Source organism: Ctenopharyngodon idella, chromosome 11 (genome assembly GCF_019924925.1).
Source record: "Ctenopharyngodon idella isolate HZGC_01 chromosome 11, HZGC01, whole genome shotgun sequence".
NCBI lineage: Eukaryota > Metazoa > Chordata > Actinopteri > Cypriniformes > Xenocyprididae > Ctenopharyngodon > Ctenopharyngodon idella.
In genome coordinates, this window is record NC_067230.1 from 5,823,727 (window position 1) to 5,835,761 (window position 12,035).

Sequence of the window (12,035 nt, forward strand, 5' to 3'; positions counted from 1 at the left end):
GAAAATATTAGTTTCTGTTACTCATGCTTAATTCTTTCAGGCTTGGATCTGCAAGGTTCCCCCAGTACCACTGATTAGTCCCAACCTTACTCTCATGGAGTTTTTCCTGGCAACTGTGGCATTGTGCTTGCTCACTGGGGGTCTGGGCTTGAAATTATGTAAAGCTGCTTTGCAACAGTTACTATTGTTAAAAGTACTATACACATAAATCTTAAGTGAAATGAAAAGAAAAGAAAAGAAAAAAAGAGGGGGCTGCCGTATTGTTTCTGTTTACCAGGCTAGCTTCAGGCTTTAAGTTGTGGAAGTGGTAGTACTTGTAATGGCATAGATGTCAATAGAATTTCAATGGGAACAGAAGACAAATAGACAAGTGAGGAAGAAAGATAAGATAAAATAGATGTGTCACCAGTTATTACTCATGAGGGGCACAGGATGGTTTATCTTCATATAAAAATCAGTTACCCATAGTACAAACACACGCACAGGCGTTCCTACTGGAATAAACTCCCTTGATATTGCTTGGAACTATTTTACGAAAACAGACGGCCTCGAAAGCCCATTGGCTGTCACAGACGCTCGGGCGGCGCTGATTGGCTGCTGCCTGTTTCCGGGGCTCCATTCCATTAGTGACGTTTTCCCAGTCGCTGTGAGACAGATTGGGGAGAATGGCTGCCAGTGGAGGTTAGATCTTCTCTTCAAAATCCAAACTTATTTCCAAAAGTTTTCTAGCGTGTATACACGCTATTTATCTGTGATATTATTTTATTTTGATGGAATGCGATAGAGTTAGACGGTTTGACCAAATTTACGGCGAACTCCGGTGGTTGTTTGGATATAGGCAGAAAAGTACGGATAGGTAGCAGCTAGCGAGAATAGCTCAGCGAGAGACTGTAAACACTCGCTTATCGCTCGCTGGTTTACGATACAATTCATTCAACTACGTTAGCCTTCGTTTAACTGTGTACTTTCATGATATTTAATGCGTTGTCACGATTTATTTCGTGTTATGAAATGGCTCTAGTCTGGACTTGAATGGCTCGAGACCGGACTAGCCTGATGTTATGCTAACCGGTAAAACAGCACCTGGATTAGCAAAGCTAATAAGTTAAGCATCGAAACTCGCTTACTCGTAGTAACTAAACATTTCTTTGATCAGATTAACAGGAGATTAATACATGCCTGAGCATGTCAAAAGCAATACTAATTCTTTTGACCATAATGGCGTATTTTTCGGCTCTTATCTAGTCATACACTGATGCCATATTGTGGTTGGTTTGTTAGTTGATGGAAAACCTGTTTTGTCTGTTATTTTGTCACTCTGAATAGCTCTGAAACAACACTCTGAATAGCTCTGAAACAACATTAGTAAATAAACTTGAATGTCATTAACTTTTTGCACAGAGGCTGTGGGTTGAGAGCATCTGTTGATGAGCTCTTAACTGAAGTCTTTGTTTTGTGAAGTCCTTTGTTTTTTTTTTTGTTTTGTTTTTTTTTGTCTTGTTTTGGACTCTGCCTTTCGGTCTCTGCCTTTCGGTCTGACAAAAATCAAGTGTTAAATAAGTGTAAATGCCAATTTCCCATGTTCCCATGTCAGTTTAAAGGTTTGAATGTAAAACTGTCGTCATTCTTAAAGAGCCATACTTGTAATTCATAATCTTTATTGTTACTATGAAATATCATGTCAACTGTCTAACGCTTTTGTCTTGTAGACGTAGGAAAGCTGTTACAAGTACAGAATGGGACTCCAGCAAGCACAAGTTACAACGGGGTAGATGCCCTACATGCCTGTAACATCCTCCAGCAGCTTAAAGCCTTGTACGACGAAGCTCAGTTGACTGACATTGTCGTGGAAGTGGACCATGGGAAGACATTCTCTTGTCACAGAAATGTCCTTGCTGCCATCAGCCCTTACTTCAGGTAGCACCTGCACAGATCACACCTCTAAACTTTTCATTCGTTTTTGTAACATTTGTTGAGAAATTGCAAACTATAGCCTAGATTTAAACACAGACTCTTCATTCATTGCAGATATGATGTGTAAAGATTTAGTCATTAAATTATTTAGTATACACAGATGTGGAAGTTTTAAACTGATTGATTAGACAGTCAGTGTTTTCCTATCCAAATGGAAATTGCGATTGTCTTTTCTCCCCTAATGTGACGTACATCCAAGTGAAACAGCAAAAATGAACATACAGTGCACAAGAGTATATACTGTACAGTGCACAAGCAAGAGTTCACCAGTAGCACCAAACAAACAATGACACTCAAAACTGTCCTGTAACTGTGGTTAACATTACAACAAGAGCATATCTTAGTTCTTTGAAACATAGCAAAATCAATGTTACTCACATATGGAGCAGAAACAACACAACCTTGGCGTCCATTTTCTGGCCTTCTCGTTTAGGTCTTTCCAGCGCTGGAAAGCTTTTCTAATATTAATCTGTGTCCTTCAACTCTTGCCTTATCATATTCCTTCTTTTTTCAGTGATTTTTCCTCTGACCTTTTCTCTTTTTTTTTTTTTTTTTTTAATGTATCTCTGTAGTAGGCTTGGGTATCGTTTGAATTTTAGCAATTCTGATTCATTTCGATTCATAGTTTTGCTTCCAAGAGGAAAAAGCAAACAAACAAACAAAAAAACGTTTATCATTCACATTTATTTTATTTCTGGGTACACACCACAAGATAATCGTGCTTATTTTGGGCCGAATTCCCCCCTTCCGACAATCCTAGGTAATGTCCCGGTTATCTTGATGGTTCTACAGGTTATCTTATCAGATTTTTCTGTGGCGTGAGGTGTGTTAAGAGTGACTAAATCTGCTTGGAAGAATGTCGGAGGCGCCCCGATCGCGAATCAATATGACGTGAAACGAAACGATATCCAATCAGAAAGCAAGCTGACAGAAGACGGAAGCATAACAAACAGTCATGGAGCAGCACAAAGTTAAATGGATTTGGACAGCAGAGATAGAGGATCAGCTTGTCGATTTGTGGCCACAGCACGAGTGTTTATACAAAGTGTCCAGTAAAACATACCAAAATTATTCCAAACACTATCAACGCAATTTCTTCCTGCCTATCGTCCGTCATGTTTACTCTGAAGTCTTGAGAGATTTTGCGAGATTTCCCTTGTTTACAGTCGGAACACTGGTTGAAAATCTGTTAGTGTGTGGTGTGCTGTCTTTGTCACATCACGGCACACCACACACTATAGGAGCAAAATGGTTGTTTTTTTGTCCTCATGTTTGTGGTCTCTCACATTTTGAAAATCTTACAAGTTTTCAAAAATCTTTTAGTGTGTACCCAGCATTAAGGATTTTTGCAAAACATTTCGTTGCTGCTGAATACCATGAACAAAAATCAACAGGCTAAAGAACACTTACAGAAGGAACTTTTGCCTATGGTTTTAACAAAAACAACTAGCCTAAATAATATACATTTCAAGCATTATTAAAGACAAGTTAACACTCAGTAATTAAATAAGAACAAATAAACAAATTAGCAGTAGCACAAATAAATACAACTGAAAAAAGATACAAATTAAATAAACAGTGTTTTAAGATTTTCAGGTAGGTCTAGTATTCAGGTACAGAAACTGTAATCAAATGTAAAATAGCACTGCACTTTATACACAATATAAATTACAAATATAGTTTAATTTATTCAGTCAAGATCAGCAAGTAAATTTTCTCTCTTTTGTTGTTTGATTAACATCAATTACACAGACGGCAGCGGGATTATTAGGCTGCTGTCACTTTAAGACCAAATGCGCAAATTCAGTATACTGTTACATCTGCGTTTTCTTTCTCCGCTGTTTACGTTCACTTAAGGCAAAACCGACTGTGTTTACTAGGATATGTTGAAATAATTTTTTGTGTATTTGTCAGTTCCAAGTGCAAGACGCGAAAGAGAACTCAGTTCACTATTTGCGCACTATATGAGAGCCGGCTTTCTGTGCGTGCATTTTCGATGTGTGCACAGCACAGAAAACAGCATGCAAGTCGTCTTGCGCTTGAATGGTTTAAAATCACATAAAAATGCACACAAAGGAATCGAAATTTATATTTTATAACAAGCATCCAATTCCAGAACTGGAATACATTTTCAATTCCCAACCCTACTCAGTAGGGCTGTGCGATTTAATCAAAATCGTAATAAAATCACGATGTGAGCATGCGTGATTTCTAAACCACAGAAAGCACGATTCTAGAGAGACCTTTCTTAAATTTGAACTTTTTACCTTGAGCGCTGTGTAGAATGCTGTCATGCGCAAGATGCTCCAAAAGACACGGGTGCATCAGTTAAAGATGTACGTCTAATGTGTTTACATAGAAACAATGGCACATTCCTAACCAAGTGAACAAAAATCGATAATCGATAAATAAGACATTTGCAAACTGCTCAACGTATGAAAAGAGTTTGAAAAAGCATAAAGAAATAACCAAAGCCTTCACATATCATTTGTGCAAAGATATGGTGACCGGTGACTGCAAATATCGTCAATAAAGCCGGGTTCCAAAAATTGATACAGACGTGTGTGAGGAAATATTGTTTCAAAATCGTGATTAAAATTGAAAACTCAATATTGATCAAATTTGTGAAATTGTGATTCGTGAAAATGGTTGCTACTTCAAAAAGAATAATTTAAACAATTTCATAGTTCAAATACTAAACAGGTTTTCATTCAATAATTCTATAAATAATAGAATTTTGTTAACTCTAAATAGAAGTTCTTGAACCAAAATGCACTGACCTGCTGGTTTGCATCCGTAGTAAGCAATTGATTGTTTGTTTTTCCCCTTTTAAAATAAAACTTCTGAGAAACTATTTTTTTTTTTTTTTTTTTTTTAAATTGGCAATGTACAGGATATTCTTTCAATAGAGTTTAACTTGTATTGAACTGAGAACACTCCTTTAACATGTAAACTACAAATTAAATTTAAAAAAACTTTGGAGGGCCACTTATTTAGAACTTTGCACACTTCACGCTTGACTTTTTAGTGGTATGGTATTGCACATTGAAATATCACATTTAACTAAATTCATATTGTTATAAAAATGATATATTAATATAAATTTGGCCTAAACATTTAAAGGGATACTTCACCCAGAAATTAAAATTCTGTCGTAACTCACCCTCATGTTGTTTCAAACCTGTAAGATTTTCGTTCATCTTCGGAACACAAATGAACATCTAAAATGAAAAACAAATGAAAGCCTAAATTCAATCTGTTCATCATATAAAGCGATCGAGTCTCTTCAGAAAATTTGGATTAAACCACTCAATTCGTATGATAATAAATTAATCATGTTTAAGCCGCATCTATTTGATGACCCATCTAATCACCTTTGTTTTCTCTGCTAAAATTCTGAAATGCAATCGGCAACTCAGCTCCTGCTTTGTTGTGTTCACATTGTAATAGTGTTTTGTTTTTATCTTTTGTCAGATCCATGTTCACAAGTGGCCTTACAGAGAGCAGTCAGCGGGAGGTGCGGATTGTTGGCGTGGAGTCAGAGTCCATGCATTTGGTTCTGGACTATGCTTACACCTCACGGGTCACTCTCACCGAGTCTAATGTGCAGGCCCTGTTCACCGCCGCCAGCATCTTCCAGATCCCAGCCCTCCAAGACCAATGTGCCCAGTTTATGATCAGCCGTTTAGACCCTCAGAACTGCATTGGGGTCTTCATGTTCGCAGATGCCTATGGCCACCAGGAGTTGCGTGAACGCTCACAGGATTACATCCGCAAGAAGTTCCTGTGCGTGATGGGAGAGCAAGAATTTCTTCATCTGACCAAAGAACAGCTGGTCAGCATTCTTAACAGTGACGATTTGAACGTGGAAAAAGAGGAGCATGTGTACGAAAGCATCGTGCACTGGTTGGAGTACGACGGCCCACGTCGGGAGGCAGATTTACCTGAAGTTTTTGACAAATGCATACGCTTGCCCCTTTTGGACGAGGCCTTTCTGAGCCGTATACCCCCAGCCTTCTCCCTGGTCTTGTCTAGGGATTCCTCGGATAAGGGTCGGCTCAACGGCACCAACGGCTGCCCACAGCGGCTGGGAATGACTGCATCCGAGATGGTCATCTGCTTTGATGCGGCTCACAAGCACTCAGGGAAGAAGCAGACTGTGCCTTGCCTGGACATTGTTGCCGGGAAGGTGTACAAGCTGTGCAAGCCACCCAATGACCTCAGAGAGGTCGGCATTTTGGTCTCATCAGAGAACGACATCTTCATTGCTGGAGGCTATCGGCCGAGCAATAGCGAGGTGTGCATCGACCACCGCGCAGAGAGTGACTTCTGGCAGTACGAACATGCTGGCAACAGGTGGCTCCCACGATCGCCCATGCTTCGGGCACGCATCGGCTGCAAGCTAGTGCACTGCTGTGGGAAACTCTACGCTCTGGGTGGTCGAGTGTACGAAGGGGACGGACGAAATGCTTTGAAATCCGTGGAGTGCTATGATGCCAGAGACAACTGCTGGACGGCGGTCAGTCCCATGCCGGTGGCCATGGAGTTCCACAGCACAGTAGAGTATAAGGACCGCATCTATGTGCTGCAAGGTGAGTGGAGTTATTGCAGAGTCACCTGAAATCAGGGTCATCAAAGTGTACAAACACATATATCCTTGTAATTCATTGACCTGTCATGTCTTTTAGCTCTGCTTAGATGATAAGGTCAGGTGGGTTAACCTCTCTCAGCAAAATCAGCAATAACTGAGAGCACAAAAGCGCTACAGTAGCTCTTAATCTTAAGGGATGCACTGAAATTTCAGCTCCTGGGAAAAAAAAAAAAATATGCAAATGGCATAAGAAGGTGTTCTCAAAAGAGAAAATACTTATTTAGAAAGAAATGTAAAGGGCAACTGATAATTTGCTGGAAAGTTGGCCTGGGACAATAAATCGATGCATCGCGAATCGAGAAATGATTCTGGATCGATTCCTTGGATCCTTACACACACCACTTGAACCTTTTTATAAAATAGTCACTCATAAAGTTTGAAAAGGTTGAAGCGAATTACAGGGGTGTTTGCATTGGGCTGTTTACATTAATCTCACGTCATAAAAGCATTCTGAGGTGCAAGTACATTCTCAGACTCAGCTGAACCCACGAGTGCTCTTCTTCGCGAGCATTTGAGTGTGCGGTTAAAAACTAGCTTAGAGCACCATCTGCTGTTAAAGACTAAGCTCAGAATCGATTCACGAATCGTGATTCATCGATTTATTGTCCCAGCCCTACTGGAAAGAGCTTGTGTTTTCAGTGGATTAACCTGTCGTGCAGTTTCGATATCTTGACATGAATCATTTGGTTGATTATTCAATATTAAACACTGAAATATGCATGATTACAAATTTACAATGCTTTCTCTTGTTTTAAAAAGTATTGGTGTAACTCTTTTAGTGTCCTTGTTACATATGTTACATGTACTTTCTGTAATAAGAGTAAATTATACATAATTACATGCAAATAACTCTAAACCAATCCCTTTTCCTAACCCTAAGTACATGTTGTTCATTATTATTATTACTCAGTAGTTACATCTATAATACACTGTAACAAGGAAACCTTAAAATAAAGTGTAACCAAAATATTTTAAACTGGTTGCCTATGTGTAATATCACACAAATTTAATGAAAATAATATATAAAATAATCGCAATTATATATACACACACACACACACACACACACACATATTTTATTTATTTATTTTTTCCAGTTCAGTAGTTTCTTTTTACGGGGTGTCTATTTACACTAAGTGCAAATAGCATCCCTTGTTAGCAAACACTATTTACACTACCTTCAGTGGCACAGTAGTAGAGAGTAAGGCTTGCAAACCTGGCTTTTAACGCGATTGACGCAGGTTCGAATCCGCCTTTTGCCGAGCTCGCTCTTCTCCATTTTCCCATCACATATCACATCAGAAAGGCTTTTTTTTTTTTTTTTTTTTCAATAAAAATGAAAATAATGTTCTAAAAGTGGAAATAAACGAATGTTTAATAATATTAAAAGTATTTATTGGGTAGGGTTAGGGGAAGGTGTAGGGAAGGTTTTTATTCTCCCAATAAGGCAGCGTCCATTTAATAATTTTATTAAATAATATAATCATTTACACTCTGATATTATTGCATCCTTTTAATGTATAAAAATATTGAGGTGCAAATAGTATCGGCCAATATAAGGTATAGATAACATCTAACTACTATTTACTCTTATTGCAAAGAACATACTTTTACATGGTGTAAATAGAATCTATCGCTGTTTTCACCTAGTGTAAATTGCATTTATCACTAAGAAAATATGCTATTTTCACTTATTCCAAATACCCACTGCTGCCTTTTTAATGCTATGCAATGTAAAATACTAATTTGTGATATTATTTACATATTTAATAACTTTGGTGACCAGTTTGGATATTGATCATTCTTTTATGACTCTTTCTCAGGAGAGTACTTCTTCTGTTTTGACCCACGCAAAGACTACTGGGGGCATTTACCGTCCATGAACGTTCCCCGTACTCAAGGCTTGGCCGCCCTGCATAAAAACTGTATCTACTACATAGCAGGCATCTGCAGGAACCACCAGCGCACATTCAACGTTGAGGTGTACGATATCGAGCAGAACACCTGGTGCCGTAAAAGAGACCTCCCCTTTGACCAGGCGACCAGCCCCTACATCAAGGTGCTTCTGCTTCAGGGCCGATTGCATCTGTTCGTTCGAGCTACTCAAGTCATGGTAGAAGAACACGTGTTCCGTACCAGCCGCAAGAACTCTCTCTACCAGTACGATGATGAAGCCGACCATTGGACAAAGGTCTACGAGACGCCGGACCGCCTCTGGGACCTTGGCCGACATTTTGAGTGTGTGGTGGCCAAACTATACCCTCAGTGTCTTCAGAAAGTGCTGTGAGTGGCGCGAAGGCTGTTTGAGACAGCTGATCAATACATTTGGAGGAGGGGGATGGTGGTACTGCTCAATACATGGTGCTGTCTGTGTCCCCAACACCAGAACTGCAGGGGAAGTCTTAGGTTTCAATCAATAAACTTGAGGGTGCTGTTCGAAAAAGTAAAAAACAAAACAAAAAAAAAACAGTATTTTATGTTCGACTATTGTGCACAAAGCGCCCCCTCAATCGCTTGTTTTACAGTTAGAAAAGTGAATCATAAGTGCAATTATCAGTTTTTTCTTTTGCGGATATTGAGTCGTTTCTGCTCCATTGTATGTTGCTGTTTTGGCTTGGGTTGTTGGCGTGCATTGTTGGCGAACATGAGCAGTCGATGTCCTTAAGGACAAACAGTATGTCAACAGCTGAGTAAAATAAAATTAAAAAAAGAATAATAGGTGAAAAAATAAATATATAAAGCTATAAATATTCATACGGGTATGATGAGCAATTTTGCTCACTGTTAGTGTGAATACTGTTTTCTTTCAGTTTTTCAGATGTATAAATTGATCCATGCCACCTACAAAGAGACTTTCTGTGGTTTGATTTAAGAATTTAGTTAGAGAATTTTGATTATTAACGGAAATTAATTTGTTTGCCAAGACGTACACGTAGGTGGGTTTTTTTTTTTTTTTTTTTTTTTTTTTTTTAATATTTTCTTTTTCTTTTTCCTTTTTAAGTCAACCCATGTGCTACAACATCACAGCAGTTTTTAATTTTCATTAAGACTCTGCTTTTATGATGTTTCGTTGAGCCCAGCTCCCACGTCGAAATCTGTATCTTTGCAATTTCGCATCACCAGCCAGATCTTTAGTGAGGTTACCAGATTATTCTCAGTCTCCATATTGGAGAAGAAAAAAAAGGGATACCAGCTTTATGTGTAGCTGAAATCAAAAATAGGCAAATTGTTGACAGCCAAACAAACAACAGAACAGCTCAGATCAGGAGGACATCGAGGGGGTTGGAGAAGAGGTGGCCAAAATGTGGATGCTTACATTCCACTGTTATTTATCGACTCCTCGTATCTGAAACCTACAGGTGCGGTTTGAATATAAATGCCTCCAAAATGCCAAAATGTGTTCAAGGAGTCCTAGCCTGCACCCCACGGCAGCAATAACAGGTGTTCTGTCATTGTTTCTTAGATAAAGTGCATTAGAAACTTAAGCGATGACGTTTTCATGAATAATTCCAGGAAAATGGCCTTTGTTGGTTAACGTTCAGTGAGATGTGTTGCTATCCAGGGATGTTACAGTGCCTGTTCAAATGAAAAGCCCAGGCATCAGTGATGGAGTGAACAAAGCCTATGTGAAGTCTTACAGTACTTTAAAAAAAGGTCTGTTTTGCAAATGAATCCAGTCCTCCTATATATTAGCATTTCATGTACTCATACATGCCCTGTAAATGAACACTTTTATTTCTTTCCATCCCTTATCTTCCAGTCTCAAACTATGGAGAAGAATAATTGTTTTTGGTGCTGCTTTTTTGACAATCTTGTACAGAATATACAGTGATTTTACAGCCATTTGTCGTTGCTTGACGCTTCCAAAAGTTGTCAGTCTTATAAGTTATTGTCTCTCGACATTTGTTTGTTTTTCCGGCCTCATGTTTATTTTGTCATGCAGGTTCCTGATTTTGCACTACATTATTTCCTCCCTTGAAAGCGTCTCAGAATATAGCGCTCTGTTTTCAGACACAGAGACAACTGAGGACATGGTAAGCGGCGTCTTTTAATAAGACAGCTGATGTGTTCTCATGTCGGGCTCTTTGGCGCCTGCGAGGCCGAGCCTCATCTGGGGTTTTGGTGATGAGAAATGACATTGGCTTTGGTGCAGTTGGCCGCACGTTTCACATACTTACGCTCAGTAGCACGGGAACCAGAAATGGACACTTCTCAGGATTATTGTTGATACACAGTACTGTATTTAAATGGTTTGTTCTATGTGTAATATACTGTACCATGTGTTTGCTGTACTTGCACAGTTTTTTTTCACAGGATTTTTTTGTCCTTCATTTCTAACTTGAAAAGTAGAATTTTTTTTTTTTTTTTTTTGGTTTGTCTGTTTTTCCTCCTTTCTGATGGGTGTGTTTTTGTTTATCCTTTCTATTTTAATATTTACTCTCTTAGGTTTATTAGTTTATTATTTTGCTCTGTTAAATTGTGAATCACAAAACAGGACATTAACACAAGCATTTTCTTTCTCCTCAGAGTGTTTTTTTTTTTCCTTTGTGATTGCATCAGTCTTAAAGAACACAAAGCATTACAGAAAATAAGTTATGGCAGTGCTACTTTCCAAAACACCAGTCTTTCAGATGTTAAATAAAAGCTTTGAAAGAATTTATAAATTATTCTTTTGTGTTGTTGGCTGCTGCAGGTGTGAATGCTCTACAGCCACTTCTTTCTTTTTTTTTTTTTTTTCTGAGCTGTTAATTTATCCATAGAAATTAAAACAGTGTTTTCTTTTCTTTTTGCTTTTCTGCTTTGAATTTTATTTTATGTCTTTGGTTTGCTTGTATGTATGGTGTGAGAGTTTAGTAAACATTCATTGATCTCTACTGTGAAATTCACCTTGCACATGATTTAAAAAATAAAATAATAAAAAAGTAAATGACTGGTGTTATGTTTTTATGACTGAAGAATTGTTATAGGAAGTTGAAAAAAAGAATTTTACTGTTAAAACATGGAAAATGTCCCCTTTTTTTTAATGTAGGCATATCAATTAAAGGGATAGTTCACCCAAAAATTTGTTTTGCTCTATCCTCCGCGTTCGTCATTACGTTGTGCGTCAGGTCAAAGGATACTCTTCCGTCGCAAATTGATTTAAGCATTCTGCGTACGGTCGTCCGCCGGAAGCTAGTTATTTGAATTTATAAAGTTTTAAATATGGGTATTTTTCTTTGAAAACATCGCTTCACTCTAGAAGGCCTTTATTAACCCACTGGAGTCGTATGGATTACTTTTTTTTTTTTTTTTATGGATGGCTGCATTATTTTTGTCTTCAAAACATGGGCCCCCCCATTCACAACTATTATAAACCTTGGAGGACTAAGGATATTTTTAAATATATCTCCGATTGTGTCTGCCTGAAAGA

The 12,035-nt window shown here is 38.3% G+C and overlaps 1 protein-coding gene across 1 annotated transcript; it reads left to right on the forward strand.

Annotated features, from left to right (window-relative positions):
* The first annotated feature begins 628 nt into the window (after positions 1–628).
* kbtbd8 (kelch repeat and BTB (POZ) domain containing 8) lies at positions 629–11,552 on the forward strand. Its single transcript, XM_051913117.1, has 4 exons — positions 629–681; positions 1,710–1,917; positions 5,449–6,566; positions 8,449–11,552. The coding sequence occupies exons 1-4, from the start codon at positions 666–668 to the stop codon at positions 8,910–8,912; spliced, it is 1,806 nt and encodes a 601-aa protein (XP_051769077.1). The 5' UTR covers positions 629–665; the 3' UTR covers positions 8,913–11,552.
* Positions 11,553–12,035: the final 483 nt, after the last annotated feature.